The following is a 23786-nucleotide window of genomic DNA, read 5'->3' on the forward strand; positions in this document are numbered from 1 at the left end:
ATATAGTATATAGATATAGATAAGATGTATTGCTTTTAAAGTTTTGATGGCAGCTAAATATCATGCGAAAAATCAAAGATAAAATATTGCAGCATGGGAAGAACAAGAGGAGAACACTCATAACACAAAGTTGTAAAAAGTTCAAGACTAAAAGCTACGTTAAATACCCAAACTATCAGTCTACTCAGAGAGAGATTTCCTGGCATCAAAATTTGATTCATCTCAGATATCTCCATATTCTACGACCCACAATGAAAGAAATTGATGTAAACTGGAAATATAACATTGCTCAATACTATAAGACTCTAAAGTAATGTTCCTGATGGTATCACTATGTAAGAGGCTAATCTTACCAGATATTTAACATATCAAACCTAAAACTCGAAAATGAAACCTGACTAATACAGAATGAACAACCAAGGGACTTTACATGTAAAATTAAATACTTCGTCAATGTTGAGGTAGTTCTGGTCTTTTTTCCAACTGCTCATAGTAGACCAAGAAATTATCCTGCAGCCAAATTTTGGTTGAGATAATGCGAGGAATTTGAAGACAGATAAAATGGAGATTGTGATTACAACCATCTACTTATAAAAAATGGACAATATTAGTTGTGTTCCATCTCAAACCGGAAAAGGGAAAACATCAAATGAGTTCAAAGTCAACCCTAGTCCACTTTTAATGCATACAACTTCCTAAACTCACTTTATTTTAATATCTATATTATTTATGTGATAATACTGTTATTATAACTATATTCAACACGTTTTCAATTATGGTTAAAAACTGGAGTACTGAACACATATTTTTATAGATAAAACCGAACTGGCTCGTTTCAACCCATACTATAACTGTATAACATAACTATCAACCAAAACCTAGCATTTACTTTTGTTGTATTTTGATATGTTATAACATCTGCTGTTCAAAAAAAAAAAACTATCAACCAAAACCCTTTTTATACACGTCACCTTACCCACCCATCTTGCTGTCTCTAACAGAAATTAAATTAACAGAACGTGATCAGAATATCTACCTTGCGTATTGTTTCCCATGTGTTAGGGTCAAAACAAATATAAGAGGCACGCTCGTATGCATTTGTCTTCACTAAAGGCTCCATGTTTGGAGCCCTCATAAACCATAAACGGTGATCTCGGTGATAGTACCAACCTCTGTTATACCTGGAATAGTCACACAACTTCTCTTAACAAAAGTAGACCCTTCTGCCACATCTAGTCTCCTCACTGAGATGAATATAATAGTATAGAAGGTGGGCCATTTATATATAAATGTGTAGCTATGTTCTATCTCTATCAGATCAAACGGGTAATTTAAAAATATAACTTGAAGTCAAATGGGCCGAAAATACTTATCTATAAACATCTAATGCATTAAATCTCCAAAATATCTTTGTAAATCAAATTATATTGGAAAGCTACCTATTATCATATTTGACATGCAAGTATGCAACACAACTGATCAAAAAATTATATAGGATCAGACAAAAGTTTTATGTGTTAGCTTGCCATTCTTATTTTGACCCATTAGCCAACTCAACATTTTGATACCTCTAATGAACTGCATGTGACTAAAGTAACCTTTGATGTAGGATAACTTACAGTTCATTTGCAGCATACAATTGGGCTTCATCTTTGGGCATGCTACATAAAATATGAAAGGATTTAGAAACATTTGATAGTAATATAAACATTACAAACAAACAATAACTAAAAGATACTTAAAATCTACCTGTAGAAGATGTAGAACAGTGTATTTAACTGAAACTTGGAAAAATACCGTTGCTGCAATAATTCCAACAGAGACTTGAGTAACAATTATTAGATTATGAAATATAGGTGGTCATTTCAGCAAAACTATTTATGAGTGGGTCAATTAGGACTTTTGTTTATCATAGATGAATCAAGTCAAAAAACTCAGCCACAAGTGGGGCTAGTTGAAAGTCACCCAAAGTCTTTTCTTAAAGGAAACAAACTACTAAATCAGTTATTCAACAGATTGACTCAATTCTACCACTCAATCCCAATCATTAAAAGTGTCTTCATAATGATAAATAACACAATGATTGTAACTGATTTAATATAATTATAAATATGGATGGGTCAACCCATCACAACCGAGTCATTTGAGATTTTGAACTCATACCATAATGACTTACTTCATCCTAATCACAATTTGACCCATTACAAGCCACATTTAGAACAGATGTTGATGCAAACAATAATAAAAGCCAACTCACATTCAAAACAGGTGCTTCTTTAGCATAATAACATTGAGGCACAGTGAAATCTGGATCTCCTTTCACCGGCTCATCCGACCATGGAGAACCAAATGTCCTGTGAAGATTTTCTGCTGAATTCAAGTTCAGTCCAAGAGTTGTCAAATCGATCCCAAGAGCAATAGATGTCAAATCAGGGTCACTCATTCTGATTACACTCAATAAACCAAGCAAACCAAAACGATCTGGAGCAGCCTGTGGTGACTTCATGCCCTGATCTCTATATGACTGACCGGCACCAGATATCTGTTGCAACCGAAATTGAGATTGATTTTGTTGTGGTGGATACTGCTGGATAAATTGATCATAAGAACCAATTCCGGAAATTGCATTTTGGGAATTTGAAGGTCTCAATCCTACACCTGGGAGTCCACTGGCCTAAAAACTCAAAACCAGAAGTTTTTATTACATTCTAATAATACCACAAAAGATTCAACTCAATTATATCACTAGAAAAGCATCTTTACATTATCAAACATGCAACCGAATAACAAAAATGAAACGAACAAATACACTTCAGCTAATCATTTGCGTTGATTGTTAGAAAAAATTCAATTAATGCTTTTTATCTCAACCATCCAGGACGATCCGAGAATACCACTTCTCAGTAGAATATTTTCATCAGTAAATGATTATATAGTCTACTAACTAAACTTTGATATGATAATTAACAAAGTGATTTGTTATAATAACTTCAAAAATAAACAAGTATTCATGGGTCAACCCAACCCATCAGGCTAAGTATCTCATCCTGATCTCTGATCAAATTTCATAACTCAATCCTGAGTACATATTCCTGAGTGAATGAAGCAAACAATAGTACCTGTGAGTGATACAGCGAATTTGAGCCTTGGAACATATCAGAACCATGCAAGTGGTGTATATCCTGATTGCTTTGCTGTTGTGGACGGTGTGATGAAAATGTTCCTCCAATGTTAAATCCCGAAGACCTTCCCATCTGATGTAATGAGCCATGGAAGTTGAGATACAGACTCGAGAGAAGAAGAAAAAAAGGTACCACATACACTAATATTTGACGTTCATAATACTCACAGAGAAATGAGGAGACTGCATCATTGAACCGTTATTGTCATGGAGTTGTTCCTTCTGATGCATATCCATACCATAATCAGCATTGCCACCTGCACAAAATCTAAAACATAGTTAATAACAAAGTGCAGGGTGTGATATGAGTAACCAGTCGGGTTGAGCAGACCCGGAAATACTTTTTCATTCTTCTTCTAAATTGCACAGTTGATCCATGTATCGCATGTGATAATTAAAAGTACACGCATGATTGTTATCACCTTTAAATCCTGGTAGAGCAGGAAAATCTTCATTCTGGATGCTAAACTCTTGATTTTGTTGTACAATGGGACTAACACCAAGGCCTTGTTTACGTAAAGAACCTGGAATATTGTGGTTTAATTAGGAAACTTAACAGCATCAGAAACCGTAAATGCAAAGCTAAATCAACTACATTCACCTATTTGTCCTTGGGCTCCACTAGAAGAGCTAGGGCGGCTACTGAGCTGAGGAAAGTCATTTATATCAAATGGGGAACCATCATTGTTGTTCACGTCATTCATCATGCCCATTGAGTTAAGACTATTAATATGATTTTGTGAAAGTTGACCTCCTGAATGATAAGAATTTCCTAACATAGACATCACATGTGGAGAAGCTGCAAAAAGAAAAAAAACTCATTACTATCCAGTACCTAAAAAATGCCAGGTTTAGTGCCATTTATCTATTAGCCAAAAACATAGTTTATAAAGATTGAAATAGCAGTTCTAAGGGATAGTAGATATACAGAAATAGGTAAATTTGGTTGGCTGGAATGTAATAACAAGAAAATTGAACTAATCATAGCTTGCAATTATCATAATTGGTTGAACTGTGCATATAAAAACAATGCATTATCTTTTAAAGGATTTTGCCATAGGGCTATAGTAAACAGGCAGTAACATATTGTACACTGTCACTTACAACACTTTACTGTGTGTTAACCATAGCCCTAAGAGCTATGCTTAGCAAAATCCGTTTTAAAGAGTAAAAGAGTTATTCAGCAAAACTTAACGGATATTTATAAGTACACACTAGACAAATTAAACATGTCATTTAAACGTCAATCAAGATTATAAAGCCGTAGTTTCTAGTCATTTATGGAAGATGCAAGACACTTGGTTTTTGCTATATGAAAAATGTCCATGAAGTGAAAATCAGCTATATGGAAGGAATCACATTCCTTCAAGAATGATCCATTCCATTGAGTCAGACTCACGAAGCAGCCTTTTATCATTCTAATAAAATGCAACAACTCAATCATGCTCAATTTCCAGCATAGCGCACTACCGTCTACAAATACATGCAGATAAACAAAAGCCTATAGCTACAAAAGGACGATATACGTTAAGCAATGTACCTTGTTGAAGCATACCACCCATTAATCTATTTGATCCCTGCATGCCTAGATTTCCTGACCCACTATTAGTATTCAAACTTAAGCGAGAAGAGAGGCCTGGCATGGATAATCCACCACCCGTATTCATACTTCTCCCAACATTACCGCCACCAATAATACTTCCAGCTGAGCTTGGTATTCGCTGGAGAGAGTTTCCTAACATAGGGGACACACCAACTCCTGAACCAGCATTGCGGTTTCCAATACCTGCAGACGTGGGAAGAATTCCAGGAATGGAGCCACCAACTGCATTTGTACTACTACTGAACCCCGGGTTTCCAACAACACCCATGCCACCCCTATTAGGTAACCCAGGATGACCATGTGAACTGATCTGCAAAATATTAAATCACAGAAAATGAAGTGTTAGTCAAAAGATTAGGGCTATGAAAGCAAGTCAAACAGAATGAAAGCAATTAGCTTAATATGAAAGCAAGTCAAACAGAATGAAAGCCGCCCAACGTCTGTTTTTCGATTCATATAATCTCCCATAACTAATTTATAAAAAGTAAATTATGATTGAAATAAAAAGAAAATAGATCATATCTAACACCATGGTTAGTTGAACAGCATTGAAACAAAATTACCTACTTTGAACCCTTAACCAACCTGCCCACTTTGCACCTCTACTACTCAGAACGGTGAAACCTATTGCGTCACCATTATCATTTTCATCGGTTTTATGTTTTGTCGAATTGTTCTTCACCCATCATTACTATTCTAATCCAAGATAAGAGAAGTACAAACATTAATGGAGATATAACTACCTGAGAAAGAGCTGCGGGAATATTGGATGTAAACCGCCCACTTGAAAGGTTTCCGCTTGGTTGTTGAAGCCCACTTGAAGGGACATTAGCCATCGTCGAATTTCTTGATCCAAGTGCCCCTTGCATGTTGGGTACATTGAAAGTGCCATGTATATTATGAAGCCCTTGGATAGATCCTGTTTAAGGAAAATTCCCATGTAAACTTAATAGCGGGAAATATGCAATGAATATAGCTATCAGTGATATGAACTAACCACTGTGTTGGAAGACAGGTGAAGGTGCACCAGACTGAGCAGTGAAGGATGTAGAGAATGGCTGCCCAGCAATATTATCTTGAAGATTTGAAGAGGATCTGTTCAGAGAGGACTGCAACCAAAAGTGTAACGATTGTATACCATAAACACTATATTTAAACAATAACCAATAGCATAAATAGTATCTGTTCAGATTTCTTTACTTCATTAATCAAACATTATTGGTCTCATTCAGACTTCAATATGTCCAGTGTGACCAAGTCACTAAACCAGACATATTTCTATTGATAGTTTTCTTAAGTAACTTTGTCAAAAGAAAAGAAGAAGAAGAAAGAAAGAAAGAAACAGAAGAAGCGAAGAAAGTATGGAAAAGGCCATATGACTTATTTGACTCCACATACATCCATGTTCTTAGAAGAACTACTCAAAGTAAAGAAGTCAGAAAAGCTATTTGAGCACATTTACATGACTAGGATAAGGAAAGTGCAGTACATTATTAAACAGCCCTGACATTGATAAAACGTCAATATGTCATGCAAGAAATTTCCTCGAAATGTTGTTCTTCTTCAAAATGGTTGGCTTAAAACTTTCTTTCTAAGCTCTTCTCTGTGCCTATTATCTGAAAAGAAGACCAAAACCGGAGCATCAAGTTCTAGTAAAAAAAACGATAACAATAAGATCTTTTACAGTAAATGTTTGCTGGTGCTATATCCAAAACACCCTTGTTGAAAAACAAAATTATAGGTTAAAATACACATGGTATTTAATTTATAACATAGTTACTGTAAAAAACTTCGAATATTTAACAAGTTATTTGTGTGCTACTTTTGAAATGAAAACAAGCTTTCACGATGTTATGTGTAATTAAACAAGTAAATATACATATACCACTCCTGAATGTTACAAACGATATAACCAAAAGATGGAACCGACGCACAACTAAGATGAGCAGATATTATATGCTAAACAATGAGCAGATATTGTATGCTAAACCAGTCATATACATTTGTCCCTAAATAATATGTCCAGCCACTATGATTTCCATTGGGGTGAATGGTTATAGCAGAATTATTAACGAATCAGCTTGTTGCATTCGTAACAGCTGAAACACTCGTATGAGAGTTTGGATATGTATACCAAAGATATATAAAACAGTTCAACTAACAGAATTGTAATAGGAAAACTTAAACTATGATAAACTTAAGCCGTCATAATGTTGGATATAAAAGAACATGTTAAAAATGTATATTAACCAATGCCCCAATGGATCACTCAACTGATATTCTAAACCAAGAGTATAGGCATGACTACACAATCTTTTCCACCTATATTACTTACTAGTGTAGTATCTTTTGTTACATTTTTAGTCAAATGCTATAATCACATCAAACCAAAACCAATATATCTTGTCAGTTGTCTACTAAATGATACCGACATATGACAAAAACCACTATCATAACAAGTATTTAGCCAGAAATACATATCAAAAACAAATAATCCCTCACTAACTTCACACATATACATATATACACACAAAAAGACTAAGTATGTAACACTTATAATCTGACTAAAAGTTTAATCATGTGTGATCATGTGAACGGCCATAGATGTTCAAATGCGAACACACAAAAATGCAGATAACAAAATTTACGGAACGTACATATTAACAGCTCGGACATACACCTGAACGGATCAAATAACATACACTTTAATACATTTTCAACAATATATTTTATTTATATATAAACCTCCATCACTTGTCACATCCTTTTTCACACGCAAACTTAACGGAAAACGACATAGAATTTCTAATTCCTTCCTCGTATGAGCCTTCCCCTATATATACATTAATTGATTAATCCATACATATATACATGTATATATATATATATATGAGAAATTCAACAGAGTTTATGTTTAATTCAACTTTAAACACATTCATAATCACTTACTACAACTTGCAACAGGCTCAAAATAGTCTTAATTTGCTAAATTACAAAAAACGGAAAACCTAATTTATAATATCATCAATTCGGATAACCGATTCCGTGTTCTAAATTTTCACAGTCTTATCAAGTTCATAAACCCTAACTCTGTACGGAATCAAAAGATACATATATATATATATATATATGTGTGTGTGCGTATATATAATCGGTGTGTGTATGTAAAAGAGATATATAGAGAGAGAGGGAGTACCAATAGATGATGATGATACGATGAATGAATGAATGGATCTGTTAAATGGAAATATATATATATAGAGAGAGAGATGTGTGTTTGTGTGTGTTTGAAGATGATAAGAAGAAAGGAAGAAATTAAAAAGACGTGAAAGGGAGAGAGAGAGTGGGGAGGTGATTGGTATTATTAATTACTCGTACGTAATACTAATTTATTTTTTATGGAACGACCCGAAAACGCAAGGCCTAGATAGACATATGAAAGTTAGGCCTATGTATAGACGTATGAAAATGCAACAAACAACAACAATAAGGTACTCGATCCCGACACAAGTCAGGCTACGAGGGTAGGACCTCCGGCCCACGAGGTGGAAGGACCTCCGGCCCAAGGATGAAAAAAAATAGGGTTGGATCCACCGGAGTAGAAGGTATTCTCGATCTCAAGCTCTCAATCTCAAAACTCAATCTGGATCTCAAAATCATATGCTGACATCTCCGATCTAAAAATTAAGAGAAATAGCCGTTTGGAGACAGAGAGTAGAGAGAAACAGAGAGAGAGAAAACCAACAGAGAAAAGAGATAAACATAAGAGAAAAGGGATAAACGTATGAAAATGCAAATTAACCCTCAATCAAATGATCTAATGCTAATTTCTTAACAAAAAAAAAGTGTCAACTTTAAGGATATTTGAAGGTAACCACCTGTTTTTAATTTCTAACTCTAATTGTCTGGGGTGACTTTTTTGAGGTGTGGGCGACCGTGGCGGAACTTGAACACTTATTATGGAAGGACGGAGCTCAATGAGATATATAATTTAGTCTTGTTTGAGAGGCTAATATGTATAAAAAAGTATTTTTTGAATAATATATAAGAAAATTAGTATTAAAAATAAAATTTTTTTGAAGGGGTTGGAACCCCTTTGACCCTTATAAAAGTTCCATCTTTGGTGGGTGATAAAGTTTCTCATCGAGAGACTCTAATGCGCATTTGATATGCTAGACCTCTCGATATTTACAAGTAATTGTCTTCCATGAATATATATATATATATTCAAATTGATCACTAACGGCAATTCGACGACAATATATGGTTTAAGGTCGGTAATTAATTTTTATGATTATTAATATTGTATGGCTTTTTATAATTCATACAATATGGAATCATATTTTGTTGTTTTAGAGGAAACTTAAATAAATGGATATAAGAATTCGAAATTTTGAGGATGATGATAGCCACATGACCCAAACCTATCAATGATAGGTATAATTACTCGGGTATGTATTAACGGAAAAAAGGAAAAGTGAAAGAAGTTAAGAAAGAGTAAGAATATGTGTAATTGCTAGGTTAATATGTAAAGAATAAATGATTTAATATAGTTAGTTATACTATGTGCTTTATTATTTATTTATATACTTAATAATGACAGAATATGGATTGTTTCGTTAAACTCAGTGGTCAGGAGTATCTTCTAAATTTACTATGTGGGCCCCTATGGTGAGTTTACACAAGGTCTCAAGTTCGAGTCTTGAGGTTCTTATCTCAAAGGAATTTTCCATGAGGAGGAGGTTGGAGGTCTAGAAAATCTCTGGTTAATTGTCTTCAATACGTCTGAATCGAAACTCAATTAAAATAATAATAATAATAATAAAAAATAAAAAAATCAAAGAGTTAGATAAATGCATTTTATTTGTTACTTTTGTCACATTAGGTTTACACAGAGTGATATATAAATTGACATAATTTTGTCAATAAAACTTAAGCATTTCGTTATCATTTTATTTATTTTATAAATTAAGAAAAATAATATAAAAACACATATTTAGAGATAACACTATTACTTATAACTAGGACAAAGGTAATCTTAATAATAAAAAGACAAAAATAACATATATTTGAAACAAGATATGGATACTCTTATCACGCTTTGGAACACTGTCGATTGCCACCTCTTGCAAGCAACCCTCGGTCACAAATTTGGATTCCCGACTACCAAAATATATAATTAAATGATTAAATCAAACCAGGTTGACCCACCATAGATTGGTCTTTTTATTACCGATTGACCGACTAACCTAAACCACATAGCCAATTGAAGATATACTCACTTAGGCAATCTTCAACCAACGAGGCAGTTGGGACAAAGGGTTTGTTTGTTTTTTTAATCATTTAGTAACTGAATTGATAAAGTGATTGAATGAAAAAAATAATGTCTGTATAAATTAAGTCTGTTGGAACCACGTTAGTGTGACCGTCACTGATCATCTATCATTCCTAATATGATAATTGACGATAACTGAAATCCCTATGTCTAGGTAAATATATGATGGGCGTATTTACTCTTAGAGACGTAGTATAGGGTTTCCCATTAGGTGAGTGTAACTAAGAGGATTAATGGTACACACATTAAACACCAGAAGGGTTGAATGTGTAAATACTAAAGGGTTGAATGTGTAATTACTCTCATTATAAATAGAGGGTAATTAACCCTAGGTTAAGGTTAATCACACACACATAATCCCACACAAATTCTTGTGTTTACTCCTCTCTAATTCGTGCATCATGTTTCAGCCGAATTTATCATCCCATTATTACTCAATCACCTTGTTATGGGAACCCGAAATCAATAGCAATTATGCTTCAATGTTCTTACAGGTTCCACAGGACGATTGGGGATGTTTTATCACTCGAATCGAATCATGTTTATTCCAACATGTGGTATCAGAGCCTCGTTACGAGCTATAAGTCATGATTTGGTTCGAATTTGATGAATTTCGCGATCTTAAAAACTGCAGAAGACGAACTTCGTGCTGACGTCACACGAACTTTGTGCTGACGTCATCACGGACTAAAGCCTACTTCACGCTGACGTCATCCTCGCACTGACGTCATCTTCGTGCTGACGTCATCACGGACTAATGTTCACTTCACGCTGATGTCATCCTCGCGCTAACGTCATCTTCGTGCTGACGTCATCATGCCTTCTGCTTATGTTCGCGCTTACGTCATCTTCGCGCTTATGTCCTCTTCGCGCTTATGTCATCTTACAAACTTTAGCTTAATTTCATACACGACTTACTGAAAACCCGTGCTTACGTCATCACGAGTTTATGACTTCATCGTGCTGACATCATCACGGATTTATGACATCTTCGTGCTTACTATTCACGACTTAGATGATGTTTTCGTGCCTATGTCATCACGACTTACTGATGTCTTCGTGCTTACATTATCACGAACTATTACTTAACTTCGTACTTACTTTATCATAAGTTATTACTTAAGTTCGTATTATACTGAAGACGATCTTAGCTGATGAATGTGTTCGTGCTTACTATTTTACCCTATAACTTTGTGGCTGAATTTGTCTCTAATTTTTCAAAAATAATTTTTTCTGAGACATTTTTACCATAGCACTTTAAGGGTAAAAATTTTTGGTCGCGCTGACCTGGCAGCTCGACCCCAGCCAGGGGCTCTACCCCTTGGACCCCGCCAGGGGCTGCCGCCCCTTAGACCCCGCTCCCAGGGGCGCTCCCCCCGGACCCCCGTAATGTGTGGGGGGCTTCGCACTAATGTACATGGTTTCATCATTTGTGCCCAAAGGTCAAATATGATTCTCATGGTGCGTTCTTTTCCTTTTGGATAATGAACACTAAGTATATTGATTCTGCCCAAAGGTGATTTAATACACTTTGTGTGCTAAAAGGAATATTTTATCATGCATAAGATACACGATTCTTAATTTTGTGCCCAAAGGTCAAAAGATAAGCGTTGTGCCGCATGACCCTAATGCTCATGTGTACTTAGATATTAGTTACTTCTGCCCAAAGGTGATGTAAATCTAAGTAGAGCCTTATGTCAACTTATTGTTTTGGTGTTTACAATAGGTTACCTATCACTAGCTTCATTAGTATAATGGTCTTAGTCTCATTACTTTTAGGAACATTACTTTAGCCTCTTACGTATTTAGGCATTACGTTAGTTCCATTACTTTTAGAGACATTACTTAATAAGCCTTAGATATCTAATTATGAGGAACATTATTATTAGCCCTTAGTTAAGTTTAGGCATTACTTTAGTTCCATTAGTTTTATAGATATTGCTTAGTCTGCCTTAGATAGCTAATTATGTCACTATAATCTTATTGCCTTTAGTTTTAGGCATTACTTCAATAATCTTCTATTACTTGTATCATAAATTGATATCCTCCTTATTTCCATTCTAGTACCTAACTTAGGCATTAAGTCGCCTATTGATGCAAACTTTGCTTTATGAAAGGATTAATTACCTCTAACTCTGGAGATGCTAGACCTTGACCATGTCATTCGCCATAATGAACCCACTGCTATTACTGCTAACTTTTCCGCAGCTCATAAAGCGAATTTTTAAGAAAGTGGGAAACGCAAATCACTTGTCACTAATGATGGTCAGGAACTTCATCAATCATAGTATCTGAGGGAATGTATAAGGCATATGCAAGTAGCTTAAATACAAAGGAAATAGCAGTATTTGTGAACACAAAATGAATATGACTGACATGACTCGTAAGTTTAAGAGTCCTAAAATGGAAGTCTCTGACAATTTTCTTATGCATTTTATAATGACCTCATTGCTTGCTCATTCCGACACCTTCAAAAATTAGATATAATGCTATGAAGGATAAATGGTTGATGAGTGAACGAATAGCAATGTGTGTGCAAGAAAATGGTCGCCTTAAGTTGGGCCAACCTATATTTGTTCACCTTACTACCACTACTAATTCCATTAAGAGGAAAGATATAACAGTAATAAGACTGCAAATTAAAGTTCAAAAGGCTAATCATGGTGCTTATACCTCTAGTTTGAGTCCTTGACGAGCAATCCTAACTACAAATTCTGATTGTGTCCAGATTGCCCTAAAATCAAGGAGTAGCTAGCTAAGAAAGGTTACTTATTTCATGTAATATTTGATTCTTTTATGTTTAATGTATCTTCTAATACATGTGTGAGTGATTCTAGTTCTATGGTTCATGTGATTAACTCAACATAAGGATTCCATACAATTCAGAAGTTATCAAATGACCAGACAAAGCTTAGAGTTCGAAGGGTTGATCTCTTATATGTCGAAACCATGGAGACTTATGATTTACATATAAACACTTGAAAGTGTATTAGACTGATGGATACCTTATGTGTACCGAGAATTTCTCAGAACATTGTGTCTATTTTTTCTAGTCTAACACCTTGAAAGTTATGTAATTATTCATGGTTACGACGAGATTGCCATTACTCATAATAATGAATTCCTTGGTCCTAGTTTCTTGAATGGACTGTTGTAAAAGTTAGAACTAGATCATATTTTTCTCACAGTCTTTGTTGTCTCCTAATATTGATGACATAACTAAAACAAAGACAAAATCACCTAACTAATTAAGAGAATTACTCCATGTAGTGGCATAAATACCTTAGCCACATCTCACGAGTTTACATGATACGACTCATAAAGGATGGGATATTACATTCTCTTGACTTTTGTGATTTTGAAAGATGTATTTAATGGCTTAAGGGATTAAGAAAGGAGCCAATAGAAGTTCCAACTTGTTGGAAATAATTCACTCTGATGTTAGTATCTCCTATCCCACAACCATCTCAGAACATACATCACTTATTACATTCATTAACGATTATTCATTTTATATGCACCTATATCTGATCTGAACCCTTAGAGACTTTTATTGATCTTGTAACGTTGGTTTTAAACCAACTTGATCATAAAAATAAAAGTTGTGAGATCAGATAGAGGAGGTGAGTATTATGGTTGACATATTGATATTGGTTAAGCTCTTAATCCTTTCCATAACTTTTGAAAGGAACAAGACATAAGTAACTAATATACCATGGTTGGTTCTCCTCAACGAAATTATGTTGCTAAAAGGAGAAATAGAACCTTAATGGACATGGTGAAAAGTACATTTGTCAACACTAACTTACCTACTTTCCTTTGGACTAAGGTCTTACGCACAGCTGTTCATATACTCAATAAGAGTTCCATTAGAATATGTCCTTAAGACTCATGGACAGAAAGGAAACTGAGTCTGAGTTATATGAACATATGAGGTTGTACTGCCAAAGCATAACTCTATAACCCTAACTTAAAGAAACTGGATCCTAAATCCCTTACCCGTTTCTTTATCGGTTATTAGTTTTATTGTCTTTCCTACACTACTAGCATTATTGACACGTAGCATGTCACATTTCTTGAGAACTAAGAGATCAGTGGGAGCACGACAAATCATAACTTAAGATTTGCAGGAAGTACAAGAAGCGGGGGGAACCACTCGTCGGTTATTATTATTCCTCTGATAACTCCTCTTGTACCCAACGCTGCTCCTAATATCACTGATCCACCTTCTCTATCAGAATTCTAAACCTCCTAATTAGAATACTACTAATGTTAAAGCATCTTATTAATAATGCTAAAGCAAAGCATCTTACTACTAATGCTAAAGCATCTTCCTTATTAAACCTGAAAATCAACTCAGGAGATCATCTCGGTCACTCATGACCATAACTTTGATGATTTCATAACTTACTGAAGTTGAGGGCATTGGAAAGCTTACTAATCCTATTCCTTATTAAGAAGCCATTAATAGCGATCATGCCGCTTAGTGGAATGAAGCCATAATTTGAGAGCTTAATTCCATATAGCATAATGACGTTTGGGACTTGGTTGAATTTCTTGATGAATCCAAATCTATAAGTTGTAAGTGGATCTTCAAAACCAAATTAGACCCGAATGGAAACGTCAAACGCTATACGGCCATAACCATTTGCGAAGGGCTTTACTCAAAAGGAAGGAATCGATTATCAAGAGACCTTATCTCCTGTCTCATAAAGATTCCTTAAGGATCATCATGGCATCCGTATCTCATTATGATTTAGAGTTAAATTAGATGGATGTCAAGACCACTTTCCTAAATGCAAACTTGCATTAAGATGGATACATGTGAACCTGAAGTTCCATAAAGTAAATAGCACATGATCTACAAGTTAAATAAGTCCATATATGGGTTGAAGCAAGCATTACTAAAATGGTACGTTATGTTTAATGAAGTCATAAGAGGACAAGACTTCATAAGAAAATTAAGTGGATTAATGCACCTATCTCAAGATCAGTGGGAGTAAATTTACAATCCTTGTTTTGCACGTGGATGATATACTTGCAAATAACAACTTGGATATGTTGCATGAGTCGAAGCGTTTACTTTTCGCAGAATGTCGACATAAAAGATCTCGGTGATGCCATTAATGTCACAGGTATCGAAATACATTGGGATAGGTGTAATGATGTTCTAGTTCTTTCTCAAAAGACTTATATTGAACACATCTTTGAACGCCATAACATGCAACACTACACACCCACTATAGATCTATTAGTAAAAAGGAAATGTATGTGATTGTTTCCAAAGTCTGAACATTGAGATTAAAGAAAAGGCAAATGAGGATGATACCTTACTCATAAGTAGTTGAGAGCATTATGTTTGCTCAGGTCTGTACTCGTCTAGATATCTCTCATATTGCCGGTATGCTTGGGAGTTAAGTATATAATCCTCGATTAGCATATTGGAAAATGGCTAAAAAAGGTTCTACGATATCTGCAAAGGACCAAAGACTACATATTAACTTATAGAAGAGGTGATAACTTAGAAGTAGTGGGATGTTTTAATTCCAATAAGAAATCTACTTCTGAATGTATATTTATGATTAGCTGGCAAACCTATCTTTTGACGGAGTCATAAGTAGAAACTGACTGCAACGTCTACCATGATGTCTGAACGTTCATAATTTCATGTCATGAGATGTTGTTAAAGAACCTGGTCAGTGGACTCGAAAGTCGTCAACTTTATTGTTAGACCATTGAAGTTTTACTGTGATAACTCAGCTACCGTAATTCTTTGAACAATAACAGTTCAACTGGTGCTGAGATGTATCTCGATACAAAGTATCTGTTTGTGAACAGATTGAGGAAAATGTTCTTTGTATTGAGTACATAAGTACACATAATATGCTAATGGATCCAATGACCGAAGGTCTTCCTCCTAAAATCTTCGTAGGATACGTATCGAAGATGAGGCTTACTTAAAGACATATTATGATAGCATGTTGTACTTATTGGTCATTATTATTATGTTAATTAAAATTTTCCTCCTTATTCAGATTTTGTTTGTCTATTAGTTACACTTCGAGCTCATAACAGTGTAAAGACATTATATAACAAAATTTGTCTTAGTCAATTGATCATTGCTTATTAGTTTTAAATTTGAGTCATAGTTTGACTAGTGGGGGTCCTGAGTTGATGTTCTTCTCTACGACTGTACTTATTGGCTATGATTTCGGTTTAAAACAAAATGAGTATTATTCCGGAACTTATTTGAATACTCATAGATAAATGATCGCTCGGTCAAGTGGGAGAATGTTGGAACCACATTAGTGTGACCGTCACTGATCATCTATCATTCCTAATATGATAATTGACGATAACTGAAATCCCTATGTCTAGGTAAATATATGATGGGCGTATTTACTCTTAGAGACGTAGTATAGGGTTTCCCATTAGGTGATTGTAACTAAGAGGACTAATGGTACACACATTAAACACCAGAAGGGTTGAATGTGTAAATACTAAAGGGTTGAATGTGTAATTACTCTCATTATAAATAGAGGGTAATTAACCCTAAGTTAAGGTTAATCACACACACATAATCCCACACAAATTCGTGTGTTTACTCCTCTCTAATTCGTGCGTCATATTTCAGCCGAATTTATCATCCCATTATTACTCAATCACCGTGTTATGGGAACCCGAAATCAATAGCAATTATGCTTCAATGTTCTTACAGGTTTCACAGGACGATTGAGGATGTTTTATCACTCGAATCGAATCATGTTTATTCCAACAAAGTCAATATAATTACTTTTTGTTATTAAGTTACAAAAAAAAAACAAAAAAAATATATAAATAGCTACAGTTTTAAAAATCATGAGACTAAGGTTAAGGTTAAATATAATGACCGGTTAAGTTAGCATATATGGTTTTGTGATAAGGTAATAAACTGGGTTGTATCAAGTGGTTAAAGCCTTTGTCTCTGGAAACAGGGGTCAAAGGTTGGATCCTCATGCCCAACAAGGTTGGAAATCCTTTTCTACCTTTGATAGAACCTGTAAGCAGCCTATCTACCTGTGGTAATGGTAAGGCTGTCTAGATCTCAACCTCCCCCATACACCATCGAAGACGGTATTAGGACCAATAACCCGTGAAAAACGACATTAGGGTTATTTTACTTTAAGGAAGTCTTTCCAAGGTTAACTAATTACCTAAAGATAGTAAAAATCTCATACTGTTGCTCAATGATAAGAAACGCATATTGCTCAATGCTCATATTTACATGTGCAGATGACTGTTGTAGTGTTCTGCATGTATGTATATGCCATACTATATAATTATATATATTTCGAACCAGTAACATATGCTAAGGACTTCGAGACTTGTAATTGATCAACGTAAGAGCGATTATAGTAGTAAATACTGAAATTTGCTGGCATGTTTGTTAATCCCCTTATTAGTACTGTATTTGGTAATCCATCCAACCATCAAACTTTTTTTCTCCTTTTTGGTCCATTAAAACTTTAAAATATATTCCACTAGGCCATTTTGTTGCAAAAGACATAGACATTTAATTTGGTAACAAAAATAAAGCACAATTTAAAATTACAATGACCTAGAAGAGATGTTTGAAAAATACGATAGTCTAGAGGGACAAATCAGAAAGTATAGTTTCATACTGAGCTCTTTTCAAAATGTAGGAACAACGCGTGCATTGACACAAAATATTGTCAAATCTCAACTATATACCGATAAATAAATAAACAATCATCACAAAATGTGAATTTACAAAAGAGATCTATATTGTTTACATGATTTATCAACCATTATGTTAACCTTTAGAGAGCAATGGTGCAGGTGAACTATAAAACCGCTCTTTATCCTCAGCGCTTTTCTCATCTAAATCATCATGAATGGTTCCTCGAGTACCACTGCTTAGACCAATTGCTCCGCGGCTCGTACTTCCTTAAATATTTAGTTAGAAAAAAAACATATTATCAACACAAAAAGTTTCATCGTGGATGTACTAAATAGATAACCCAAGACTAAATAGTTGAGGTTTCAAGTATCATTAAAGATTTAAAGACAAAAGTATGTAAGTTTATTGTCCATAATCTAACCTGAATGTGACCGAACACCAGCCTTACGTTGATTATGCCTCACAAGCAAGACACCCACGATAGCACAACAGATGATAAACACAGGAATCGTGATTCCAAGTATTATTGGTAATTTGTTAGTTTTGTTCTTATCGTCCCCTGCGCACGACTTGCCCTTTGTACACAACAAAGGGTTTCCCGTATCTCTGTTGGTATATGAAAGAAAAACGAACACAGGGCGTACATAAGGTTATAGAAATCATAAAGTTAAGTTCAAGTGAAATTGAAAAAGAATTAACAACTTTTTTTTTTCCTGCACAAATGGAAATGTACCTAAGAATTAACTACTTACGATAAGTTTAAATCAGAATTTCTTGTTAATGATCTTGGTAATGATCCACTAAACTGATTATCTGCCAAATTTCTGCACAAATGGAAATGTACTTAAGATTAGAAAATTAATAACTAAATGCAAATGATAGTTACATAAGTTAAACTTACAGTTTTTTGAGATTAGGCATGGTGCCAAGGAAGTTAGGAATTTTTCCAGTCAAGCTATTATTATGCAAATCTCTGTAGAATAAATATATATATTTTATAAAATTACTATTAATATACATACTAAATGAAACAGCTAGTAATTAGGTAATTGATTTATAAACTTACATAATTTTAAGGGCATCCATTTTACTAAAGTCTGGAAGTGGACCAGAGAGATTAAAACTGCTAAGATTTCTGCATGATATACAAAAATGAGCTACTTATATCAATATATGTTTCCAAACGAAACTTAGAATATTTGTGTTTTACGACTATATAAGGTTATGATGTTTACAATGCCGTTACACGAGGGGTTGGATCGTTGTTGCATTGTATCCATTCCCATGAATATGGTGCAGGGAGACACGGGTCTCCTCTCCATTCTTGTAATACACTAAACGCGTTTTGGAGAGAAGTTAAACCTTCAACTACACACAACAACAAAAAAACACCATAGGAAACTTTTTTTTTTTTATGTAAAAAGGGATATACAAGCAAGTATTATAACATGTACCATCGTTGTTGTTGGTTCCTTCAGTCAGCAAGTCACTAATTGAAAACCCCTCGAAGGCATTGAGGAGAGGGGGAAGTGTGGAAGAACCGATAGCTTCTATGGTGAAGTTTACTTCAGTGGTGTATGTGAGATTAGAGATGAAATAATCGGTCACATTTCCAAAATGGGGTGTAATTGGGAGCGAAAATGGTTCATTGTCTTTATAGATTATAAAGGATCTTGATTCTGTAGAATTAAGCACTTTGACTTCTGTGAAATACCATTTGAAGTAGACAGGATAGCGGATTGGGTAATCAATGATAGTATATGAAGTGGTTATGGTCCGACTTACGTTTGGTGTAGAAATAGCATTTTCTAGAACTGCTTGAGGAGGATTATTGGGCACATCGTTATTAATAAGGGTTGCAGTGTTTGTTAAATTTACTAGCCCGTTGTCACTGCTGAGGGCTGCAGGCACCCATATTCGATCATAAGGGTCTTTCGGGAACCTACAGAAGCCAAAGTTGACGATTGATATTTGATATGACAAAATACTTTATCTATCTACTTCTTTGTATATGGCAAAATCTACAAACAAATTTGATGGTACTAGTTTGACACTTTGACCATGTCTTCCATCTTCTAATTAGGGAGACAATGGTGTGTTGTTTGGCTTGCCAAGTTCACGGGTTGGTGCATTAGAATCATCCAACCCAAACATGACCCATAGATTAATTGTGTCAAAAGTCTCGATCGACCCAATCATGACCCGTCTAACCTGTTTATCTCAACGGGTCAAATGAATGGGCATGTCAAATGGAGTAGATTTCTAAACTGTCAAACAACTCTAAGAAGTAATAAAATAAATTCAACAAGCTAATCTTGAAAAACAGATACAAAGATGCTTGGTAATTGTATCTTTCACCTTGTGACTTTGTTTGTAGATAAGTCCCTTTTTGGTTATATATGGTTGACAGGTCAACAAGTTTATCACCAGCCCAGTAGCTCATATCAAACATGACCGATTTAATAAACTACTTAAACAGGTCAACTTGTTTATGGCCCAAACATGTTTAGACTCAACCCAAACTCACTTATTTTGCGTCTGTTCCATATATATTCACAAGTCATATAAGATAATGGTGCATACTTGTATATCATTATGCATCTATTGTTTTAAAAAAAAAGTAAAGATGAAACAAAATTTACATATAATGAAGTTACTATACATACCTTATAGTTTCATTTACAGCATAAGCAGTTCCCAGTTCTCTGAATAATGCATAATTTTCGCCAACTTCATTGTACAATCGTGAGTCCAAGCTACGAACTTCAAGAGTCGATATGAATGGAAATTGATTAGGATTCTTCTGCGCGACGCATATGCTAATAACATTCCTTTTCGTGACATAAATGACTTCATATCTTTTCCATACTGTAGTATTTACCGTGACCCAAAAGTTGCCATCAAAAAGAAGATCAAAAACAGGAGGATTTAACTTCTTGTCATAGTTTCCGTAGTTAAAACCAGCCCGAACCAAAATTTTCTCTCCCTCTTCAACGTCTACAGAATAGCAATTCTTTTTTCGGGTTGTGAAAACTCTTAAAGTGTCTAAAACTTGAGATACCGAATAGTTAGATTGAACTACATGTGTAACACCATTCGATATCAAATCACTATCTCCTTTCCACTCTATCGAGTTTTCATCCTTAAAAGAACCCGATGCCCCACAATCTATGCTTACAAACACTATATTTATACACAAAGAAAGTTGATCAAAAACACACATTAGTACATTACATAATATATACATACACAAGCTATAACATAACCACCAAGTCGATATATATCGAATATCATTTGAAAGCAAGCTTACCTTTTCCGGAAACAGATATAGTACATAGAGCTAATAGTTGAAATAGCAGCCATAAATGGTTGTCCATGACAGGATTTTGAAAATGAAGAGAATGTGATGAAATTGGTCTTTTATACAAAGGTGTCCAGCTTGGTCAACTGAAATTGATAGTTGTTTGAATAAAATACAAAGTTACAAGCACTTGCTTATAATTCCATTATCATTGTTAAGTTATATGTAAATGTTTTTAATTTTTATTTTTTTTTTTTGTTATACTAAAGTGTTTAACTATATATTGTGGCATATGGGAAAGGAATATGAAAGCGCATGTATGTGCAACTATTTTGGTTGAATTTAACATGTCGACATTTGACTTTCAATCCCAAGTAAACGTTTTTTAAAGATGAATATGTTATGGCTAGTGTACATATATAAGTCCAAAATAATGTAATATATATGGTCCCACAGAATAAATAAGATCTCTTGACAATGTTATAGGTGGGGTCGTTTACTTTGCTATGTCAACTGCATAAGGGTCGTTAGAAACTTAGAATAAAATGGTGGTTTTATGACTTTCATCAAACAGCCTTCTCTTTATTACAAGATAAATAACACTGTTTTTATATATATTTCATAAAAGAAAATTTTCCAAGAAAATACTATTTCCAAATAAATTAGTAATGTTGTCCTCTGTCGCTTGCTTCTTCTTTTTTTGTTCGTGCTCGACAGTTTCGGCCTAAAGTTTTTGGTGGTTTTAAGGAAGATCAATATCGGATCCTTGTTTAATTTTTAGCATGAAAATTAAAGTAAACAACAAAAAGAAAAATAAATAACTCAACTTATGTTATTGAACTATTAATAATAAAAAGAGAAAGATGTTAATGTAAAAAACAGTGAGAGTGTTACTGCAATGCAAGTTATATAATAATACTTAGCCCAAAGTTTAAAAATAAGGTCTAGTATACAAAATATAAGGCCTAGATTTTTGGAGGTCTAAAACGATCGCATAATTCCATAATACTGTTGAGACACATTTGGTTCTCGACCAAGACAAGAGCCTTTATAATGTTAAGTACATTATGGTGAAAGCTAAATAAATACAAACGAACACACTTGTGGCATGCATGACACAAATAACATATACATAGCCCTTAGGATACGAAATTACGAATCACAATCACAATAAGTATGTTAACACACTTGTTAAGAAAACTATACGTGAACATAATAAACATAACAAGATTCTTTCGATAAACTAATTCCTATTTGTTATTGTTATATTTCTGTTCCTTTTGGCCGTCAAAAAACACCATCCACAAATGGATTACAGAGTTATTTATAGAACCGGCCCGAGACTTCTTGTTAAGACATCCGACGCCTAAACCAAAATGGTGGTTTATTTTTGGAAACAATGAATTACATTACGTGGTTAATTAGAGAAAACAATGTTGGCTCAATTTATTAATATTTTTTTTAGGAAGCAGCATCATGGGTTCGAATACCATAAATTATTAATTAGAGAGTTTTTCGAGAGTCGTGGGTGTGGACATGTGTGGTTTGAGCTCCGCATAGTGTCCAACTAAATGTCATTGTGGTGTCTCGAATGATACCTACTAACTCGTTGTTTATATATGTAGCTTTGTATCTTGCAAAAAATGTCGAACATGATACCTCTTACTCTTATAAAAATACATATATTTTAATAACTAATGGGGTTTACTAAATACAGCCTTTAAGGCTGTGTTTAAGGTGCATAAATTGTTTGTATATTTACCATGAAAATCAGGGGCATGCTTTTAATATGGAAGGTACAAGTTTTTTTATACACGTTAAATACATTTAGCATTTCCCATGACTAATTAAGCCACCTTCAAAATAGTTTAATAATTAGGATATCAATTATTATGATTTATGATCATAATTCAGAAATATTTCTATCATTCTCACTCCATCTCAAATTTTAGATTCTCCTTCCTGGGAACTCATAAGCCAAAATTAAGGTATATACTCGATCTGTCTATCTCGATCTCTATGTACGAATATGTATTCTTTTAGCACCATTTTAAGGCATCATTTCCATTTCATGTATATTTTTTCTTCATGATTGCATATTTGCATGCATGTAATGTTATTGAAGAAAGTTATATTATATATTATATATATATCAGTAATATATCATTAGGTAATTTGTTCGAATTATAAACAATCAATTAATGATAATAAAATGAATCTGTAAGAAGCTAGATTAGATCATACAGGATGGACGAAATAGAGAGTTTCATTGTTTATTTATCGAGACGTATTTTACTAGAATCAAATGGTAACCCAAAATTTATATATAAACTTGAATGCATATGATTAGTATTAGGATATAGCTAATATGACCTCTAGGTTGTGAGTTCAAGTTTCATGATGGACACTTTGTAAGGAAAATTAAGGTATTTTTTACCACCAATTAAATGAACTAGTTCGACAAAAACAATAACAATATCCAATTTCTGCCAAAAGCGGGGTATTGGGGAGGTCTTACTCCGAAGACTGTTTCCTAAAAGACCTCCGGACAACTGTTCAAGTTTGAAATTATATTGTGGGTGATGTATTTCGGAAATGTATCCAATTATAACCTAAAATCTACAGTATGTATTAAACTTCAAATGTTGTTGACGTGTGTATTTAATTTTCAAGTATTACTATAGT

General features: G+C 34.2%; 2 protein-coding genes and 1 non-coding gene across 3 annotated transcripts; 1 reads left to right on the top strand and 2 right to left on the bottom strand.

Moving 5' to 3' along the window:
- Nucleotides 1–261: 261 nt before the first annotated feature.
- Nucleotides 262–8094, bottom strand: LOC122607643 (probable NOT transcription complex subunit VIP2). Its single transcript, XM_043780660.1, has 14 exons — nucleotides 7981–8094; nucleotides 6274–6400; nucleotides 5782–5893; nucleotides 5528–5703; nucleotides 4722–5094; nucleotides 3783–3980; nucleotides 3604–3705; nucleotides 3350–3438; nucleotides 3120–3254; nucleotides 2258–2674; nucleotides 1750–1802; nucleotides 1620–1661; nucleotides 1037–1181; nucleotides 262–510 (listed from the first exon to the last, which is right to left on the bottom strand). Exons 2-14 carry the CDS (start codon nucleotides 6292–6294, stop codon nucleotides 451–453), a joined length of 1923 nt encoding a protein of 640 aa, XP_043636595.1. The 5' UTR covers nucleotides 6295–6400; nucleotides 7981–8094; the 3' UTR covers nucleotides 262–450.
- LOC122609601 lies at nucleotides 5782–5865 on the top strand. Its single transcript, XR_006325351.1, has one exon. It is a non-coding gene; the product is annotated as a small nucleolar RNA snoR35 (small nucleolar RNA).
- Nucleotides 8095–17841: 9747 nt separating the features above from the next.
- On the bottom strand, nucleotides 17842–21177 carry LOC122608031 (putative leucine-rich repeat receptor-like protein kinase At2g19210). Its single transcript, XM_043781114.1, has 9 exons — nucleotides 21111–21177; nucleotides 20467–20983; nucleotides 19255–19742; nucleotides 19036–19168; nucleotides 18867–18935; nucleotides 18702–18773; nucleotides 18553–18624; nucleotides 18222–18406; nucleotides 17842–18066 (listed from the first exon to the last, which is right to left on the bottom strand). Exons 1-9 carry the CDS (start codon nucleotides 21175–21177, stop codon nucleotides 17933–17935), a joined length of 1737 nt encoding a protein of 578 aa, XP_043637049.1. The 3' UTR covers nucleotides 17842–17932.
- Nucleotides 21178–23786: the final 2609 nt, after the last annotated feature.

The sequence above is a fragment of the Erigeron canadensis genome, chromosome 7 (genome assembly GCF_010389155.1).
Source record: "Erigeron canadensis isolate Cc75 chromosome 7, C_canadensis_v1, whole genome shotgun sequence".
Taxonomy (NCBI): Eukaryota; Viridiplantae; Streptophyta; class Magnoliopsida; order Asterales; family Asteraceae; genus Erigeron; species Erigeron canadensis.